Source organism: Manduca sexta, unplaced genomic scaffold (genome assembly GCF_014839805.1).
Source record: "Manduca sexta isolate Smith_Timp_Sample1 unplaced genomic scaffold, JHU_Msex_v1.0 HiC_scaffold_2689, whole genome shotgun sequence".
NCBI classification, from domain to species: Eukaryota; Metazoa; Arthropoda; class Insecta; order Lepidoptera; family Sphingidae; genus Manduca; species Manduca sexta.
The window spans coordinates 1-20,893 of record NW_023593678.1 but is presented as its reverse complement, the minus strand read 5'-3'; the positions used below and the strand labels follow the sequence as shown (position 1 = coordinate 20,893).

Genomic DNA, 20,893 nt, shown 5'->3' with positions numbered 1-20,893 from the left:
CAACGACGACGAACGATTCTAAAACCTCATAAACCGCAGTTGAAGAAAATGTAAAATAATTAATAATCATGGATATTTCGGCCTTTAAAATTTAATATGACGAAATTTTAAAGGCAGAAATATCCATGATTATTAATTATTTTTACATTTTCTTCAACTACAATAATCACTAACTAGACGTGAATTTAAATTCTTTACTTGCCAATACTTGCTTAGTTACCCAGATTAAAGCCGAAACAAAATGTATGAAAATGGACCTTGAGCTACCACCTTAATTTAAGTACCTAATTACTCGGGTGCTTACTTTGCATAATATAGGTTATTCTTTTTTTGCTATTACCACCTTCTATAAATTAAAATGTGGGCGAAATGTATCTAATCTTAAAAGTAAAATAATGTCGACTAACGATAATTGTGTGTGCCTTGACTGTCACTAGTGTAATGCCGCACCATTACTGTCTTACATTCATTACATAAATAGGTAGGTAGGTACTACTACATTTTTCACGCACTGAAGCCCCCATGCATTTTTTTTTCAGATTAAAAATATTACCTTTGTTTACGTAAATATTACGTGCCTATATTTAATTCAAATAAAACAATTAATCCAAATCAATGATAGGTTCATGCTAGTGTATGCACAAACCCAGTTATCTGTATATTCACAAAAGAAAACAAATTGAAATTTTCTTTCATTAAATTTATTTAGCTACTGTGTTTCCTATGAGTATAAAATATATATTATATATAAATATTAAAGTGAACAATAAAACATTTCATAGAAATTATACATAGATAGTCTAATTATAATTCATTCAACAATAATTTTCCCTTTGGCTCACCAATAATTTCACCATTAACATATATTTGTTGTCCACGGAGATATGTTTCTCTGACTACTCCTTTGGAGTATTTTACCCATGTACGGCGTTAGCTGAAAATTTACACATGTATAAAGATAGGTATGTCATAAATACAAACATGTCTGTGTTGTTAGTTACGATCTGAAATTTATGTGACAGGAAGAATCGAGTACAAAATATTTACTCTCAACGAATATAATATTTCAATGAATGGACTAGCTGTAAAGTGGATTTTTCGAATCCAAGTTTTCTTCATAGAACTAATTAATGAAGCCACTAGATTACGGTGGATATCAACTAAATAATACGTATTTACGATTGTGGCTAAAATGATAATACATTTATTACAATATTAACGGAGACGGCTACAAAACATGACAAAAAATTATATGGTACATGTTTTCAGTACGGTAATTTTATTATTATGTCCGGAGATAAAACGTAACCAGTTCTTTAAAATCAACCAAATCCTTAATAACTGCAATCATAACCGAATACTGCATGAAGTTTTACTTCGGTGAAATACCTTATTTTATGTCGTATCATGTCGCGTGTTACGAGGAACGTTGCTTCTGGATCAAAGAATACGAGATCCGCATCAAGTCCTGGCTTTATAGCGCCCTTGCGGTTCTGAAGAGCACAAAGATGTGCCGGCCCAGAGGACAAGTATTTACTTATCGAGATCAAATCAAGACTTCGAGCACTCGCAGCCGTCCAAAATAAAGAGAGACCTAAAATTTATTACGATACAGTAGGTATTATACTCAAAGAAACTGCTTTTTCATTGATTTCTCTTACCAAACTGAACGGATGCTATTCCTCCCCAAGCTTTTAAATTGTCACTGCATTTCAGCTCAGGTGTACAAGGAGAGTGATCCGAAACGACTAGGTCCAATTTATCTTCTAGTAAATATTGCCAAAGCTTCTCCTATTAATAATTAAAAGAAAAATTAGGATATGCAATCAAACTTATCTTTGAACAAATATAGAGTTAGAATGACACTAATGTTTTAGTAGCTCTACATAGAGCTCGTGAACTTTTACTGTTCGCATAATGAGTAAGTATATCTGCATGTGCAAATGGTCTAAAACGGTATTGAGTATAGATATTGGCATAGCAGTGGTTACCTCCGGGGACGAACCAATATTTGACAATATTTAAAAGGACAAAATTCCATATTTTAAAAGCTTATATGTAGCCTACGGCATAACAGCATGAGTTTGTAAACCTAAAGATGTTGAATCAACATGACAGATTGTTCATGATAACAATAGCATCAGCATGTACTTAGACATATCATAAACTTAACCGCGTAGTCATGTGCATGGAAATGTAAGTTTGGCAGCAAAACTTGTTTATTTACTTGTACACATGTACTATTAATATCACCCACCTTGTTCATTTCATCACGTATCGGAGGCGCACATTTATATTCACTGTGTCCCTTTGGTATATTTTCAGCTATAAGGTTCAAATAATGATGGCAAGTTTCGGCAGTTACACCACCGCGCCAAGCTTTACTTCCTTTTTCTAAACGTCTCTTTCTTGCATCAGATAACACGGGAACAACATCAGCAGAAGACACGTGGACGATATGTACTCTAACACTGCGGTAAATATTGCACATGAATTTAAAAAAATCACATTAAGTTGAATAACTTTTTTTATTCTTATTGAAGTGCCAAATCGTAAAAGTAATAATATCCTTTAAAATATCTCAAATGTCTCTGTATGCGCTTGATCGAGAGTTATAAAAAGAATTTTATCGACCGAAAGGTTTAAATTTTTTTTTATTTTTATGCAAGCTAAGTAGGTATTACGTGTTTTGCTACGGAAGTAAGAGGAGATTAATTTAAATATATTTGTCACTTACTCTGTTTTGTCTATAAAGTTGTTCATTATTAATGATACGGCATTCATCTCCATGCTCGGAGGTCTCGAATTTAGGTAACACGTATAATCCTCTGGATCTAAATAAAATTACCAATGACGTGAAATCTGCATACATTATTTAGTTTCAAACTTGGGTGTTAAATAAATAAAATGAGTACTAGGGAATGCCATAATATGAGTTCACGCAGTGTTACTATACTAATCGAAATGTCCCTCAATCCAAAACTGACAATGTTTGACTCCATCACATAAAGATAATGTCGTTGTTCTGTACTCTTTTATTACTGTGTTCTTTCCTTACAAGTTTTCCTGAAGTTTTGTGCTGGCTTTTTTGTTTTGGTTACGATGACATCAAATCTTAACATATATGTACTTAATGTTAAAATACTGTGCGTAGATTCTTCATTTTCAATTATTATATTTTGTTAAAGATGCAAGCTCGCGCGATTATCTGATATAGTGTTTTTTTCCGTCTATATTAGTAGGTATATCTACTGTAAGTATTTAGCATATGATGAATGATATATACCTCCTTTCTCTACATTTTCATTAGTTTTCAGTTTATCATCTTCAAGCTCCGCGTGGAACTGGAAGGAACAATATTTTATTAGTTGGGTTAATTTTCGATATGTAATGAAGTGTAGCTAGTTCCTAACCACGACACTTCTATATTCTAGTGCTTTTAAAATACGAACTACGTAGAATTGAAAAAGAAGGTACGTATAACATATGTTTTTCTTATGTCTTCATAGGAATTTTAATACTTACAGCTAGTAAAGATCCTGTTCCTTCCAGTGTTGAGAATGTTTTTTTCAGATCTAGCATCCCCACGTTAGGAAATTCTTCTACACCGCTCGGACAGAGAAAACATTTGAAGCCAACTACGCCTGCTTTCACTAAATCTAATAGACTGTCCTGTAAAAAGGTGTAAAACTATTAACACATGTTGGATTGTTGTTAATTGTGTATGTTGGCTAAGTGCTAACGAACAACTTTATAAATGTCAAGATAGAAAATGTGCGCTGTAAAATGGGAATATTTATAATAGAAAATTTATTTACTTTTCTTAATTTATTATTTTCTTACACGAGAATATTTTATTATTATTTTTACAAAAGGCGTGAGTGTCTCTGTGTGTGTGTGTGTACATTCACAGACGCACTCACGCCTTTTATCTCCAAAGGGGTAGGGGGTGAATCCATCGTCATATCGGGCAGAAAATGTCTCAAGTTCGAGCCCCGACCCGGGGCTCGAACTTGAGGCCTTAGAACTGCAGTTGTACCGTAATAACTACGACACCGAGGCAGTATTATTTATTTATTAATAAATTTATAGTAACTTTATGACGTTGTGGAACCTATCTATTACCTTATTCATATTTAATTATGAATTTTAGTGATGACCGAATTTATTTACCCGCATAACTAGATATACTTATATAAGTAAGTAATATGCATGTAAGTAGCTAATAAGTAGGTATAATGTCTTGTTTTCAACTATTTGTTTACAAACTCTACATAATAGTTACAATGTTTTATACAACTGTGCTGTGTCCATATAAGATAAAATTCAACTCAGATACATTTAGATTTTAAGTACCACCGATAAAATCAAATCTGCAAATAACATTACTGGACATAACAAAAATAAGTGTAATAATATAAATTCTCTTTTGGAGTTGAATCCAAGAAGTACCGTTACCTTAAATTTTCTGCACCGCGCCATCGAAATTATAATTTTATGGCACTGAATTTGAATGCGAAGATGCGTTTCGTGGCATGTATCAGATTATATATTATGGACAATGCAATCGCATTTAAGAATTTATTTTTAGGATCATTCTCGGAGAAATTATGTAAAGGTAAATTTGCTAAGTTCGTTGCAACGTTCACAGTAACCCCAAACTTCGCAAGCATTTACTTGACACCAGATTAAAAATTAGACGTATTTAGCAATATGAAATCGACAGACTAAGTGTTAATTATTTTATTAAAATTCAACAAATGGTCATAAATGTGAATTATAAACGATTTACTTAGAAGGTGATCAAAGTGAGGTATATTTTATGTATGGACTGTAACTTAATATAATTTTAATTACAATTATTCATATCTTTAAGTAATAACTAATAACTCACTTGGTTGTCGACGATAACACCTCCCCAAAATCCCACATCGACATAAACATTATCTTTTGTAGCGGCTGCCTTGATTTTAAGGTTTTCTAGAGTTGTAGTTGGGGGAATTGAATTTCTGCAATTCGAAAAGAAATTGTAACCGTTAATTAAAGACTAGGAACCTATAATAATATTGAATCATAGTATGAAAACCATACATCCAACAAATAAATCTCTACCAATTCTCTATTTTACTTTCACTTATAATCCAACCGATTATATTAAGTCTGCTCCTATCCTTGTACAGACTTAGGGAATAAGTGTTATCACTAATTAATATATACCAAATTATTTACGTATTAGGACTAAAACTGGTAAACACTATAAACTTCTTATATGGTAGAGCCACGCTATAGACACACATATTTTGTCAGTATAATTAATGAGTTGCCCGAAAACTGAGATTAGATAGATTGTTTTTGCATTTTGTACAGTAAGTAGAAGTAAAATAACAATAATATACAGTTCATAGAATAACATTTTATAAATACAAGAGCAAAGCAAACCAGTCGAGTCGATTATTAAAGAAAATAATTTTATCTGCTTACTCATCTAAACCCAAAAATATTGAATTGTAATAATACCATAAATACAATTTATTAAGCATTACAAATAAGGTTTACAATGGCATATCAACGATGGTGGTGATACCGCCAGCAGCAGCGGCGTTGGTAGCGGTGCGGAATCCTTCCCAAGCGGTCCGGCCTGGCTCGTTAATATGTACGTGGGAGTCTACCACGCCGGCTAATAACACTGAATTTCCGCCATCCACGACCTGTAATTTCAACGCTCTAAAATTCAAGACGTAAAAATTCTATCAAATAAGTAAGTAGGTATTACTTTCTACGACAACGTACTTGAAAATATATCATATCATAAATTATACAAGTAGGTATTTTGTTTGCATGGGGATACGCGTCATTAAGAAACAAATCTACTTTTCTGCTTTCTTCATATTTTGATAAAATAGATACAACATAACAAATATTTAAAAATCTCACTACTCGTATAGTAAGTAATAATATATAGGTCCGCTTGTTACGCAAATGAATACCTACTTAGCCCATATATATACATATAGGCTAGTCTCCTATGCTATGCTCTTATGATATTGTACATTATTTTATTGTAATATAAAACAATACAAAATATAAATTCTTCATTGAAATCAGCATATTTTAAAAAATGTTTTGACTGAAATTGGGGTGTGATGGAGTAATCGCCCTATATCTTTCAACGTCATGGCAGGTGTTACTCAGTGACGTCATAGTTTGCTATTACTGTTATTTGACAGGTACTTCTTTCTCAAAATTTCAAAACATTATAAGTTATTTACTATTGCGTAGATTTTGGAAATCCTTTCTCGCGTTACATTTTGGATGACAAGCATTTTTTATAATTCTATTTTTATAAAATAATCACTTAGTCTAGACCACATAAATAAAATTTCAAAGTAAAGAATGTATACTAAGAATATTATACGACTAGGAATATGAGTTTGTCATACGCAACACTACGCGCTTTTAAATGTACATTTAAACACTGCAATAAAACGATAATAGAATGAATTGTTTGTATATGAGCTTTAATATAAGGTCGATCACCCCGTCAATCGATAATGATAAGCATTTTTGATACGACTACTTTACTTTTATCTTGTCGTGATTTGCAGCTAGTAGTTTTTTGACTTCATTCATTTTTAGCACCGACTCTATAATGCCATTTTTAGAAACTAAAACACCACCGCTGAATATTTCATCTTCCGTCACTAAACGCTTACTTATAAATAACTGTCGAGATAGCATTATCACAAAATAATATCTAAGACTAGTAACACTACCAGACCAATTGAAACTCTTATTGTAACTGATTACTCAATTGCATCGGCTATGCACTTATCTTCGTAAGGACTCATGCTATTATGTTAACAAACTAATAGATAAAATGTTTGTTTATACAATACTGCTACTATTTGCTAAAGTTCCTTGAATTATGAGTAGCAATAGGCTTCTTACGAACCACCGAACATACCAACTTATAGTACCTACATAATTGTTTAAGGAAAAGGATTTTTTTCCCAATGACTTCCTAAAAAGTAATTTGTCATGCATTTCTAGAAGTTACTTATTTTACATTATGATACCTATCACGAATTAGTGTTTAACTAATTTGCATGTTAAGCATCATTTAATGTAGATAAACTCTGCACTATATATGCCACGAACTATTGTTACTTGTCTTATATAATTTACTAGCTTTTGCTCGCGGCTCCGCCCGCGTTATAAAGTTTTTCAGGCTAAAGTTTTCCGTTATAAAAATAGTAGTTTCCCGGGAGCCTATGTTCTTCCCAGGGTCTCAAACTGTCTTCATACCAAATTTCATCTTAATACGTTAGGTAGTTTTTGAGTTTAACACGTTAAGGCAGACAGATGCAGCGGGGGACTTTGTTACATTATTTAGAACTTTTTAGTGAAACAATCCCGTCATACATCATTGTTGCATAACTTTAACCGTTTACGCAGCGCAGGCAACGGAAGCTCTCAAAACTCATAATTTTCCCCGTTTTTGCAACATGTTTCATTACTGCTCCGCTCCTATTGGTTATAGCATGATGATATATAGCCTATAGCACTCCAGGAACAAAGGGCTATCCAACACAAAAAGATTTTTTCAGTTCAAACCGGTAGTTCCTGAGATTAGCCATTACTGCTCCGCTCCTATTGGTCATAGCGTGATGATATATAGCTTATAGCGGTCCACAAATAAAGGGCTATCCAACACAAAACGAATTTTTCAGTTGAAACCGGTAGTTCCTGAGATTAGCCATTACTGCTCCGCTCCTATTGGTCATAGCGTGATGATATATAGCCTATAGCACTCCACGAACAAAGGGCTATCCAAAGCAAAAAGAATTTTTCAGTTTGGACCGGTAGTTCCTGAGATTAGCGCGTTCAAACAAACAAACAAACAAACAAACTCTTCAGCTTTATATAATAGTATAGATTTAATCGCAGATGTTAAATTTTCTTCTGAAAGAGAAATGAGTCCAGGAATGACAATATGTCTTAATTTTCGGCAAAAATCAATAGTAAGATAAGTTTACATCAGTTTAAATTGTAGTGCAATGCTAAGGAAACACAATAAGTTTAAATGTTATGATAAGTTTCCGAAGTGTGAACATGTGCAGAAACAGTGGACGTATAGGTGTTGCAATTAACGCAACTAGTGTTTCAGGAATAAAAAGGCCACATCTGCGCAGCCCCTAAGAAATAATTAAATTTTAAGACTGCAACAAAGTATGGAGTTATAAACTACGAGTCTCTGAGCAACACAGAAAACACAGTAGTCTAAGTAAATTGGGTACTAATTAGCTATAATATTATAAACAATTAAGTGCCATAAACACCACTTGCTACTTAAGTAGATGCTATTTATTTTATAAAACAATTTATACCAATATCGTTCCCCTTTTAGGAACTATAAAAAAAAAATAACAAAAGAATAAAGTCTTAAAGAGAAATACTTCGCATGATACTGATCCACTGTTATGAAGTAGGTGTCTGTAATAATATGTATATTTTTTATATTATATTTAATAATATATAATAGACTAGATGTTGCTCGTAGCTTCGACCGCGTGTAAAATATTTCCTGCTATGAAAGTCCATTTATAGAGCCAACAGTAGGACGCCAGCGCCATATATTCAAAAAAGTAGACTAAAAAATTCCATTATTTCCAATGAGAGCAAACTACCGGAAAATAATAGTTTATGTTTAATCAGTATTAAACCAGGACACTGCCTTTCGGTGCGTACAATTTCAGCGTTTAATTCTCACAAACGTCAAAACATTTTTACAAAGATCCGCATTAAAAGTAAGATAATGTAATATAACCATAGTATGGAATCACCACTAGGAATGATATAAGCATCCATTCAACATGACGACATGTACAGGCAAATAACGCGTAAGTCTTATAGACTGATGGTTTAAATTCCTTATGATACGCATATTACAGTTGATTCATTTTACTCTTCAATTTTTAACCGACTTGAAAAGGGAAGGTTATTCAATTGTTTGTAAAAAAAAATGTTTCTTCAGTGAAATTTTTTCCCCGAGGTCTGCTTTACACAATTACTTTGTTTTGGATTTCGTATAGTTTGAGAATAGTCCCATTTAAATTTAATTGATATATCTTGGCCTCCGAAAATACAGAAGTTAACTTCTCAACATCAAATAAGCTTTTGATGAATCTTTGTGTTTAATACAGCTTTAATTTGCTTCCATATTAAAAATGCTGTTGTTTCACCTTGAACATCGAAGTAATAGCAGGGAACTCTTCAAAATCCAATTGGATGAAAATGATTCATTTTATATTGGGTTCAAATCAATCTGCTTTATAACTAATAAAAAGCAAAAAATAAAGACCTTTTAAAAAAAACGACTTTAAAAAACTACTGCATATCTTAAAATTATTCCACTTAAATTCGAGTTACTAAGAATTAAAACACAAGAAATGTAATCTTCTTTTAAGTCATGTTTTTATTTTTGCTGTACGAGCGGACCCCATATAATAGTAGTGTAAGATCAGATAAAGAAGAAAAAGGCCTACTATAGGCATTATGATACAATGAAGCTAGATTATAATAAGATTTTAACATGTGGGAATAGGTGTGCCTATAACAAACAATCAAACCACTTATAAACGTTAATTTGACCTTATGAAGATTTAGTTTAGATTTTTTATTTCTTAGCTTACGTCATCAGTTGTAATTTTGGCAATATTCAAAGATTTACCCATTTATGAATTTTAAGCTACATAATTCAAAGGATTTAATAAAATATTATGTTCCAACTTCCAACCTCCAACCTCCGCGGTCAACAAAGGACGTCATTTCTCGATATCTATTAGATGTTACCCGTGGGCGTTCAAATTATTTTAAAAACTCGTTCACGACCATACGTACTCTTTATATAACAAAACGAGTTGGGGATTCTACATTCGAAATAAATGTAGTACTTTTTTACGTTTTAAACTGTCGTTAAATCTTACTAAGAAGTTCTGACAATATACTTAATTCTAAAGAAAATTAACAAGAAAATGTTTAAATACAAGAGTTATGTAACTTTACAGTATTTTTATGAGCGGCAATTTCCTAGCTGGGTATTGAATAGTCCGCCGAGTAGTTCAAGGAAGGGTCTATGAATAATCAATAAATTCTTTTTGATACTATAAATTAGTCATTTTCAAATCACAGCTCAACTTAAAAAAAAAACACAAATACCTTTTATTTTACCTGATCCGAGGAATAAACTCGAGAACTCGGCAGACCGGCTATAGTCTATGCAATAACTATATCACCATCGACAGTTGCCCTTTGGGTCTTTATATTATATGGGACCTAATAAAGCCGGCGAAACTATAATATACCTAACTATGAAAAGGTTAGGTTAGGTTAGTTATTGCCGCTCCAAATTAGTCAATTCTTGATGTAATCTTTACACTGCATCTTGTTCTGGGAATGAAAATTAAAGGTACTAAAGAAGATAACTCAACAAATGAGCAGTGATAACTGGCTTCCATTCTTGTTCATTCATAATTTTTATCCCACATAAGTATTCCTCTTAGGTAAGAGGTTTGCAATTAACATAGCTAAAATAGAATAGCAAAGATATTCTAATTTACTTGTGGTTTGGTCTTATTAGCCCTTCCTTTAAAACTGGAACGTAATTAACCATTTAATTTGTATTTCTTGATGTTTGCAAGACGAAAAAACTAGTTAAATGTTTTTCGGCATAACCATAAAATTAGTTTTGCCATTTTTTATCATGGTATCGATCGGCGATTGCTCGTAGATGTATAACAGATCAGAGGCCAATGGCTTCCGACACCGAATGTTGACGAATACCGCAATAAATGCCAACGTACCGCCTTGAACTTCGCCTTGAACAGCATGCGGGATGCTCCCGCCATCAGTCGCAACTAGTTGCAAGTGCAACCCTACAATCTACAAATAAATGCTGTTCTTGATGTTTATAATTTTTGCGACGTTTTAAATATATACCGGTTTTGATCTACTTTAAAAGGGCAGAATGATCCAGATTCCGATTGGAACAATTACCTATGTACAATGTACATACTCTGCGGCATGCATTTAAGATGCATACTCAAGTATGTATACGTATTACGTAGATACATATAAATATTATAAACAATATACCTACTGACACTGTTTAATGGTCTGGTTCAAATATGTTTTAAACCATTGGCAATTTCAGGGTCCACTTAGTCAGGGTACAGTTAGATGTTGGCGCGGTGGCGACTGTGTGCCGATAAACAATGCGAGTGACATTGGCGGGAAGAAAGGAAGAAACGCACCGTGCATACAAATGATGGCAGCGGCCAGGGCTCCTGCAACGAAGCACCACGGCCCACGTACGCGCCGCGCGTGTGCTTCAACACCAACACTTCAACAGTAACAGCTACCAGAAATGTACAACTATTATAATTAGAAAATACTTTCACATTTAATCGGGATAGTTAATTAATTAAGTGTTTATTATACTACGAATGAACAATAGAACAAAATAGTATTTACAATTTAGTGTGGTCATCGCGTTTTAAAAGTGAATTATAGCCGAAATAGGTATAATTATAATTTAAAGAGTTAACTTATAATATAATTATAATATTATTTGTGTAAACCAAATCATAATCATCACTAAGTAGGTACGTTCAATTTATACATAATATTGTACTGCCACACACTTATCGTATTTTTTCTCTATCTAGTGAATTAATATTCAAAACGTTTTATGATCATCAATAATGATTGAAATAATTGTGACAAAGCATATCAAATAAAATATTACTAGTGCATCATCGACATCAATCATATGCCAACAAGTAAAGGATCCAGAAGGTACGTAAATGCCTTATTTAAAGGCAAATAAATAATTTATACCTATCAAGTGAGGTTCTTTAGTTCACAAAATAAACCAAACCATTCATATTATTATTTATCTTCCGTAAAAGTAACGTCGCGTCGTTGTATCTATAGTTGCTCTCTCGTTTACTTTGGTAAGTAAACGCGAGAGTAATTATTTTCCAACAATCATGGTTGATTGTTGGAAAACAATTATTGTTGCTAGTAGTCGTTCGTAGTTACCTAGCATTGCGGCCCTAATTATAGTACTAAATAACATCCTTTCATAATTTGTGAGGCTTGGACCACACATTCTTCTGTACGGATTGGTGTCTAACGTTACAAATTCGACTGATAGCAGCAAAATGCACTACGGCAAATAAGATTGACTTGTAGATTGCTTGTGCAATCTTTTGGTTATATTAACATGTAATTTAATATATCATGTATATTTTGATCGCTGATAAAACATAAGAAATCGAAGTCTGTACAATTATATTTGATCGGTCCCGGCAATTATCTAAATTGGCTATAAAATGTTTTATTGTATTGCATCAAAATTTATTTTTACCTGAAAGGACCATTATGAACATTAACTATATAGAATAATATTATACATATCATAATATTCAGTATAGATAAAGTGTATATAATTCATAAAATAACACATTAATCATATTTAAAAATACGAACCCTTACAAACCACCAAAAAAATTTTGTTGGTTAAAAGTTATCATTGTGTATTTATTATTTAATTAATATAAATATAAAATTGCAAGATAAACTTCATTGTGCTTTCGTATTCCACTCAAAAAAATATTTAGATACTTTGACATTAATAATACGCAGAATAAACCGGTAGTATTCAATAAAAATTATTTGTCTCTGTAGGGTAACCATAACATCATTCACATTAGATTTTGTTTTTATTGGGAAAAATTGCAAAACGAGCTTCTTAAATTAAGAGCAGAATATTTGACGTTATTACTATTCATAAAATAAATAATGGTACAGAGACACGACGTAGTAATAAATCGATACATATATCTATGGCTAATGTTAGTTATTTAACTTCTTAATCATATCAAATAAAATGTGGCTAACCCTATGTGATTTTTCAAAAGATTACGAAACAATTCAAAAAGTTTTATTACTTCTAAAAGTTTTTGGGAGGGATGTAAACAAAGCACAATGAGGATACATTTTCCTCAAGCGCATTGTTATAGTGTGACGCATCATTTCTCATACTAGTAAGACGTCACGATAATTATCCGTAATATTTCCCATCATTACAAGTGAATTATGAGTCCTATTTTGATTTTAATTTACAAAAAAAATTACACATGTGTTCTATTGTATGGTTGCGTCCTTTTTAATGTCTCCAAAAGAGTCAATCTAGGTGGGATTTGTACTAGCCTTTTCCAGACGTATTACTTATTTTTACATAATGTCTAAAATCAACGGATTTGAAACAATCATTGCCGTCCTTAAGCATCTAATATGTTACGATGGCCGTCGTGGGCGCGTTGTTAAACTTTAAACAATGCAAATGGAGGTTAAATAGGGAAAAAAACTTGAAAATATAGCAACTCTTTAAGGTCAGAAAATTTTGCCATAGCGTGGCTTATTCAGTCCTATATTTTGAATTAGTGGTAGCACCATGGTAGAGTCGACCCATTCTCTCGAAAGACAAACTGTTCTAAGCGGTCACACACCTACCAGGGTTGTTGTTTAATAGATTCTGCTGTGTAGAAGCATTTATGTATTATGTTGTAAAATTATTGAAACTGATATTGTATTTACGAAACATAACATGTTTTAAGGTCTCAGTGTGACTAAAATGTGGGTGTAATGCCAATGTCCTTTGTGATGAAAAATTAGGGGTAGCTCATACTAGTAAGTTGCGATATTAACCATGGGGCGAATAACTTACTGAGCTTACTTTTTATTTGTAATTATAAATAAATAATTCAAGAAGACTCTACATAATGCATCATTATGGTTCTGTAGTTCCAATTATTATCAAAAAAATGTTAAATTTAACACTATCCTATCAATGCCTGCAATATTAAACCTGTTTTAATTAACTGCGTAGGTTAGTAAGGTTCCTAGTGTTGGGTATCGTTGCGTCGCAAATAAACAAAAATAATGAAAGTTTACAGAGACTTATTACAAACGAGTATTATACTGGACATGTTTTATGGGCATTAAAACAGAACACGTGTCCCCAAAACGTATAATTCATGCGCATAAGCACGGGTGCAAGATGTTATGCGAAGCTCGATGACACCGAAGTATTTAACACTAGGCGAATCGCGCGGCGCCCGCTCAGTCGCGCGACACACGCGACGCATGCGCAGCCTCAATTGCTGAAGAGTAACACGCATCCACACTCGCTCATTAATAACATTGACCATTAGGTAGGTTTTACAAAAATATTATTCAAGTGTGTGCATAACTGAGTTTAAAAATAAAGAATTCAAAAACATAAATTCCAAATGTTTTCGTTGTTACAGATAAAAAGGCTCCCCGAAATGGGGCACAAATTTGCAACATGGGTAAGTCATTTTTTCATTTCGATTGTTTGTGTGTGGAAATTGAAGAAAACATTCCTTAAATAATTATAGCGTTGTCTGTGTTTAATAACTAAGTGGGTCTTTATTTTTTATTTCTTTTGTTTACCAAGAGTACAATTTCCCCTATGAATTAATTGATTTAGATACAATAACTGCCTAAATGTATTAATGAAAACCTTTTTTCTGCCATTGCAATGCATTTTTGTTACTTTAAATTATCAATGAAATTTGTTATTCTTTGTACGCCTACTTTGAAATTTAATTGGCCAAAAACAGGTTGCAACCACAATAATTAAAACAGTACTTATAATTAATAGAGCAAACTATTAGGTACATTTGACCGGTTTATTTATTAATACGTTCGTATTGTAATAATTTCACTAAGTGTCTTAACAAATTGCATTTGTCATAAATTATTCGCTACTTCATAGTAATATTAGTGTTATTGTATTCTAATGGTGTATGTATGTAGGTCCGAAAATTTCTCTTTGGTGCACGCATAAGCAGGCACTTGTACATAGTTAATTTCATATGCGCGACATAAATACCCAGCTTTTATTGTACGTTACAACTTACAAGGGAACGTGAGTCACGAACCACCTGCGAATATATGGGCCAGTGGGACTCACGTGGCCGCGAAACAGGAATCGGGATCGGCTGGTTGAAATACATAGAAAGTAGGAGTTCATCTCCCCCGTATGGCCCGTAGTACATACCATATTTGCATACACGGCAGGCGCATTATTTTCATAAAGTATTGATGGTGTTTTGTCTCAGAAGTAACGGGATGACAATAATATTTACCTTCTAAAAAAGAGTATGTTTAAAAAAATAACGGTGTAAATGTATTGCCAATAACTACGGCAAATACATTTTGTTGACGAAACTCTACTTGTGGTTTGCGTTACTGGGAAATGACTAATAATTTCATTACGATTTAAAACATCTGTCTTGAGTTCATTTACTTTAAGTAACCTACCTAAGTTTACCAACATTTAAATGAATTCAGAAAAGGTACTTGTCTGAAATTGCCTTGTTTGTATAAGTAATATAGTTTCATTTCAGTTCCAAATTTTTTTAATTGGTATTGAAAGTTATTTGTGCGCACCATAGTCTCGATTAATAAGTTTACTATTCTATTTATATGTTGTTATACATAAACATACATGTGGAATAGTTCATACAATTTAAAATATAACTTCTATAGGTAGTTAAAGATATTGCCCATATTAAAGGACATGATTGTGTGTGTAATAGTATGCGAGGCACGCACATGGACATCGTTCGATCGTCGCACCCCTTGGCCTTCATATACTCACAATGTCATGACGATCCTGTAGTTTCCTAGTACACGTATATTTTTATCAAAAGCTCGTAATATTTCTAATATCGTCCACTCTTATTTGTTATGAAGATACTGGATCTTTTGCCAAATCATAATACGGTCCTATTTAATAATTTTATTACAGTTACACTTAATTATCATCAAATCCATTTCAACTAGCTCATTTGAGAATAGGCAATTAACATAAAATTATTACTATAAAATATACCTCACCGGTTAGGCAATAACACCAAGACTATAAATTTATGGCCGCTGATAATCAAGACCGAATCCAAAAATATAAAATCTCGTCCTAATCGTTAGCGAAATGTCACGCGAAAACACCTTGGACTGGTTGGGATGATGACGATGACCCGCAGGCAGCCGGCGCGGCTACCTGCCTCTGATGCCTGTATGCAAATTGTGTTGTTTTCCGAACGACTCGTGTCAACGTACTAGCAATGGTTTTGTAGCAATTTATTAGATCAAGTCGCCTCATTCGAAATAGTGAAACAAATCATCGGCTATACCTATTATATAGACCGGCTGTAGGTATCTATCAAATAAACACTAAAAACTAGTATTTCACATAAAATATATTATCTTTGGATTATTTAAATTCGATAATTTTTAGCGCATAAAATGTATAAAAATGTGTGTGTGTATAAAATTAACAGGTAAATGTCCCGACATTCTGTATTATAGAAATTGTGTGTTTACTAGTAGGACCTATGAACCCTGAATAAACATAAACCTTGGTGACCCCATCTCAAGTGTTGATTTTAATTCTTGAGTCTGTCAAGTTATGTAAATTATGCGAAGACCGCGTGCGATACTTGATCCATAAGTCAATGACCGCTTCCGCCCACATTTCTTATTTTCAGATTAGGCATCTTCTTTGGGAACCATACTTAACTCGTCGATAATAATATAGCAAGTAAACAATTGTATTTTTTGTACGTTGGCAAAGGCTTACAATAAGTAGTCATTTAAACTCCTTTATGTCCTTTTTTGCGACCTTTTCGCGTATCGGTATTAATAGCGTCTTGTGATTCGTCTATTTGTCCCGAAGTAATTCGATTACTATTTGCATTGTTGACGGATGTAGGTATACAAAGCTTTTTGTGGTAGGTCGACAACCTCCTAAAGTTTGTACACTCAAATTCTTACGTGTTGCAGTGGGTGACAGGAATACGAAGAAGTTTCTTAATAAGAGAACAACATGCATTCTGTTTATACCTAGTACATTCTATATTCTTACCTTGTATATTTTTAATATATAATGTGAATGACGAGATAAGACAAGTAAAACGCTCATAAGCATGCGTAGTTCTATTTCTGCCTCCTAGTAGCAAAAGGCAAGAACTGTAAGGGATATTAAAGTCGAACTACTTACCTAAAGTTAGGAAACTTCACACCTGGTCTCTCAGGGTGAAGAGCATAATGCCGTATCATAGTGTTTTTATAATAATATGGGTATTGTTACTACTGTTTACCTACTTATCGCGTCATTAAATGGAATAAATAAACCAATCAAGGTATAATTGAACTGTTGTTTGGGTTATCTACGAAATGCCACAAAACAGCCTATTTCAAGGATACTCTCAAATAAGATGGAATGTAAAACAACAACAATTTCTGATCATTAATCATAAAGTTTATAATTAGCCATATTTCTCTTGTTGCAGTCATTATGGCTATTGATGCTATACGCCAATGTATTAGCGTCTCCACATACATCCCCTAGGACCTTCACACAAAGTGCAGTTGAGACAGTTCCGTACCACGAACCCATTGCTCCACCCGTACGAGCATCCGTTGAAAGTGTACCGCTCAGGTAAATATAAATAAAAAAGTTCAGTAATTATTCCTAAAACAAATGCGAATGTAATACGTCCTTTGAAGGCGTGTTACGAGTATCAATTTTGTAAAGGTGATTTTGTTTTAGGAGTATACGCGATGAAGGGGAAGGCAGAGTACCCCTGCGTGATGCAGTTGAAAAACGACCTATTGAAGTCTACGACGGAGACTCGACGTTTAAATTCGCAGAGGTAAAAAAATTTATGATAAGTATTAGAAAATACTGTGTTGTCTAAATAAAATTCAATATTGATTTCTTTTGTTCTAGGATGCAGAAGTTATACCCAATAACTTAAAAGATTATTACGGAGCGGCAACGTATCTTAACAAGTGAGTAAAAAAAACAACATTGTTTTCTCTAATTTATATTCTTTGAAATGTACTAAATTCATTATTTTTTGTAGCAGCACTAACCGCAATGATGAAAGACTTCAACTAGGAAATGCAAATTTACAAGGTATTTGTACAATTTGATCGGTCGTATCCTTGACAATAAATAAAAATAAGTATTTAACCGTTATTTTCCATTTAGAAATGCATCAGACATCTGGTGGGAGTGCAGTTCGCCGGATCGTAGTGTGCTATGTCGAGTCCTGGGCTGCATATAGGGCACCACCTTTGGCCTTTACCGCAAGCTTGGTACCTCGCTCCTGTACGCATTTACATTATGCCTTCGCTACCGTACATCCTCATACATACGCCGTGGTGCCATCAAATGAAGACTACGATGTCGTTAAAGGTTGGAATACTAAAAATGGTATATTACTCCCAATTTTTTATAGAATTATATCGACTAATGAATACCTTTTTGATATTTTCAGGTGGCTACCGTATCGCCACGGGCTTAAAACGTCGCATTCCTGGATTGAAAGTTATTCTAAGTATCGGGGGAGAAGGAACTGATCGCCTATTTAGTGAAATAGTGCAAGAGCCAATAAGACGCAGTTTATTTATTGAAAGTGCTTTGAACTTCTTGCAAGAGCATGATTTTGACGGTCTGGATCTTCATTGGGTTTATCCGGGTACGGTATTCAATTTGTTAGTATTATTTACTTGTTAAATGATTGCAGTTCAAGACTAAAGTCTATTTTATATAATTCCAGGCGAAAAAGATGACAAAGAACGGGAAATGCTCACGTCTCTACTTTATGAAATAAGGGAAAAATTTTCGCCATACGGACTTCTTCTTTCAACCGTGCTACCACCGTTCAGGTAAGTTACGAATAAGTCATGACAATTCATAGATATTTTTTTATGTGATAAGCAAATAAAATACGTTTGTTCCGTAGATATCAAATTGAAGACGGATACGATCTCAGTGCTGTAAGTGGTGCAACAGATTATACGATCTTGCAAGCTTGGGACATGACTCACGGGAAAAGAGACGATCCTCCCGCCAGAGCTGTACAGCACAGCGCTTTACACAGAGATCCTGGAGCAGCCTCCAGGGACCAACGATATGACAACATCGTATGTTTTTTATATCTGAAAATAAATAATTTAAGCATATGAACTATTATCATATAATTTAATTGCTTCTGTTGTAGGAATTCATGGTGAAATATATAGTTCGACACGGAATGGCCCCTGAAAAATTAGTGCTCGGCATACCTTTATTCGGTCGCAGTTATACCTTAGCACCATCGACACATCCGTCACCGGGAGCTCTGATAAGCGGCTGGGGAGAAGAAGGGCCTTACACTCAAACCAAAGGATCTTTAGCTTACTTTGAGGTACCTATCATGTATATAATAATACTAGCTTTTGCCCGCGGCTCCGCCCGCGTTATAAAGTTTTTCAGACTAAAGTTTTCCGTTATAAAAGTAGTAGTTTCCCGGGAGCCTATGTTCTTCCCGGGGTCTCAAACTGTCTCCATACCAAATTTCATCTTAATACGTTAGGTAGTTTTTGAGTTTAACACGTTCAGGCAGACAGATGCAGCGGGGGAGTTTGTTTTATCATATATTTTTAGAACTTTTAAGTGAAACAATCCCGTCATACATCATTGTTGCATAACTTTAACCGTTTACGCAGCGCAGGCAACGGAAGCGCTCAAAACTCATAATTTTCCCCGTTTAAGCAACATGTTTCATTACTGCTCCGCTCCTACTGAATATAGCGTGATGATATATAGCCTATAGCACTCAACGAACAAAGGGCTATCCAACGCAAAAAAGATTTTTTAGTTTGGACCGGTAGTTCCTGAAATTAGCCATTACTGCTCCGATCCTATTGGGTATAGCGTGATGATATATAACCTATAGCACTCCACGAACAAAGAGCTATCTAACGCAAAAAGATTTTTTCAGTTTGGACCGGTAGTTCCTGAGATTAGCCATTACTGCCCCGCTCCTATTGGGTATAGCGTGATGATATATAGCCTATAGCACTCCACGAACAAAGGGCTATCCAACGCAAAAATAATTTTTCAGTTTGGACCGGTAGTTCCTGAGATTAGCCATTACTGCCCCGCTCCTATTGGGTATAGCTTGATGATATATAGCCTATAGCACTCCACGAACAAAGGGCTATCCAACGTAAAAGAATTTTTCGGTTTGGACCGGTAGTTCCTGAGATTGGCGCGTTCAAACAAACAAACAAACAAACTCTTCAGCTTTATATAATAGTATAGATTATACATAAAATTTATATCACTTAAAGAAAAACAATTGTGATCGATGTAAAATAAAATTGATTCTCTTCATCTATGTATTTCATTTTAGATTTGTATGGCAGAAAGGGAAGGTAAAGGAGTCACTGGGGTAGATGACGCTGGTAATTCATACGCTGTATTCGACAATCAATGGGTTACTTACGACACACCATCAACTGTTATAGAAAAGGTAAGTGGGTAAAAGTACGTAAAAGGAATGAAATGTAAATTATTTGTCTATATTACTAAACTTCTTTGTTCGTCCACAGATGAAATTTGTGATAAACTCAGGTTTAGCTGGAGCGGCAGCTTGGGCAATTGACATGGACGATTTCAGAGGACTATGCGGCTCTCCATTCCCTATACTTGGCGCCATTTCAGTCACTTTGAACGGTAAAAAATGTACAAATTAATTCTTTTATGTTACTACAAGCTAAAACATATTTTTCTAAAATACAGGTGAAGCTGTCCAAACCGACCAGTCGTCTTTGAAAATTGGATCTTGCGATTCAGACACCCCCTATCTTGCCTCAGACGAAGATTCTTGTGCTCATTTCCATTTCTGTACTGGTGGTATCAGCTACAGGATGTCATGTGAAGAGCAGCGATTATATGACCCTT

General features: G+C 33.9%; 2 protein-coding genes across 2 annotated transcripts; one reads left to right on the top strand and one right to left on the bottom strand.

Moving 5' to 3' along the window:
* Positions 1-781: 781 nt before the first annotated feature.
* Positions 782-6,820, bottom strand: LOC115443160 (allantoinase, mitochondrial). The gene is made up of 10 exons (XM_030168440.2): positions 6,583-6,820; positions 5,557-5,708; positions 4,895-5,009; positions 3,526-3,672; positions 3,287-3,344; positions 2,738-2,834; positions 2,258-2,471; positions 1,662-1,791; positions 1,390-1,594; positions 782-934 (listed from the first exon to the last, which is right to left on the bottom strand). Exons 1-10 carry the CDS (start codon positions 6,736-6,738, stop codon positions 931-933), a joined length of 1,278 nt encoding a protein of 425 aa, XP_030024300.2. The 5' UTR covers positions 6,739-6,820; the 3' UTR covers positions 782-930.
* A 4,424-nt stretch (positions 6,821-11,244) lies between these two features.
* Positions 11,245-20,890, top strand: LOC119192364 (chitinase-3-like protein 1; the record flags this gene model as incomplete). The annotated part of the gene is made up of 14 exons (XM_037446186.1): positions 11,245-11,856; positions 14,376-14,417; positions 17,448-17,596; positions 17,708-17,810; positions 17,888-17,949; positions 18,024-18,076; positions 18,152-18,358; positions 18,441-18,641; positions 18,723-18,831; positions 18,909-19,089; positions 19,167-19,352; positions 20,343-20,462; positions 20,542-20,665; positions 20,732-20,890. Coding segments are annotated over exons 2-14 (1,678 nt in total), but the record flags the coding sequence as incomplete, so codon positions are not given.
* Between the last annotated feature and the right edge of the window lie 3 nt (positions 20,891-20,893).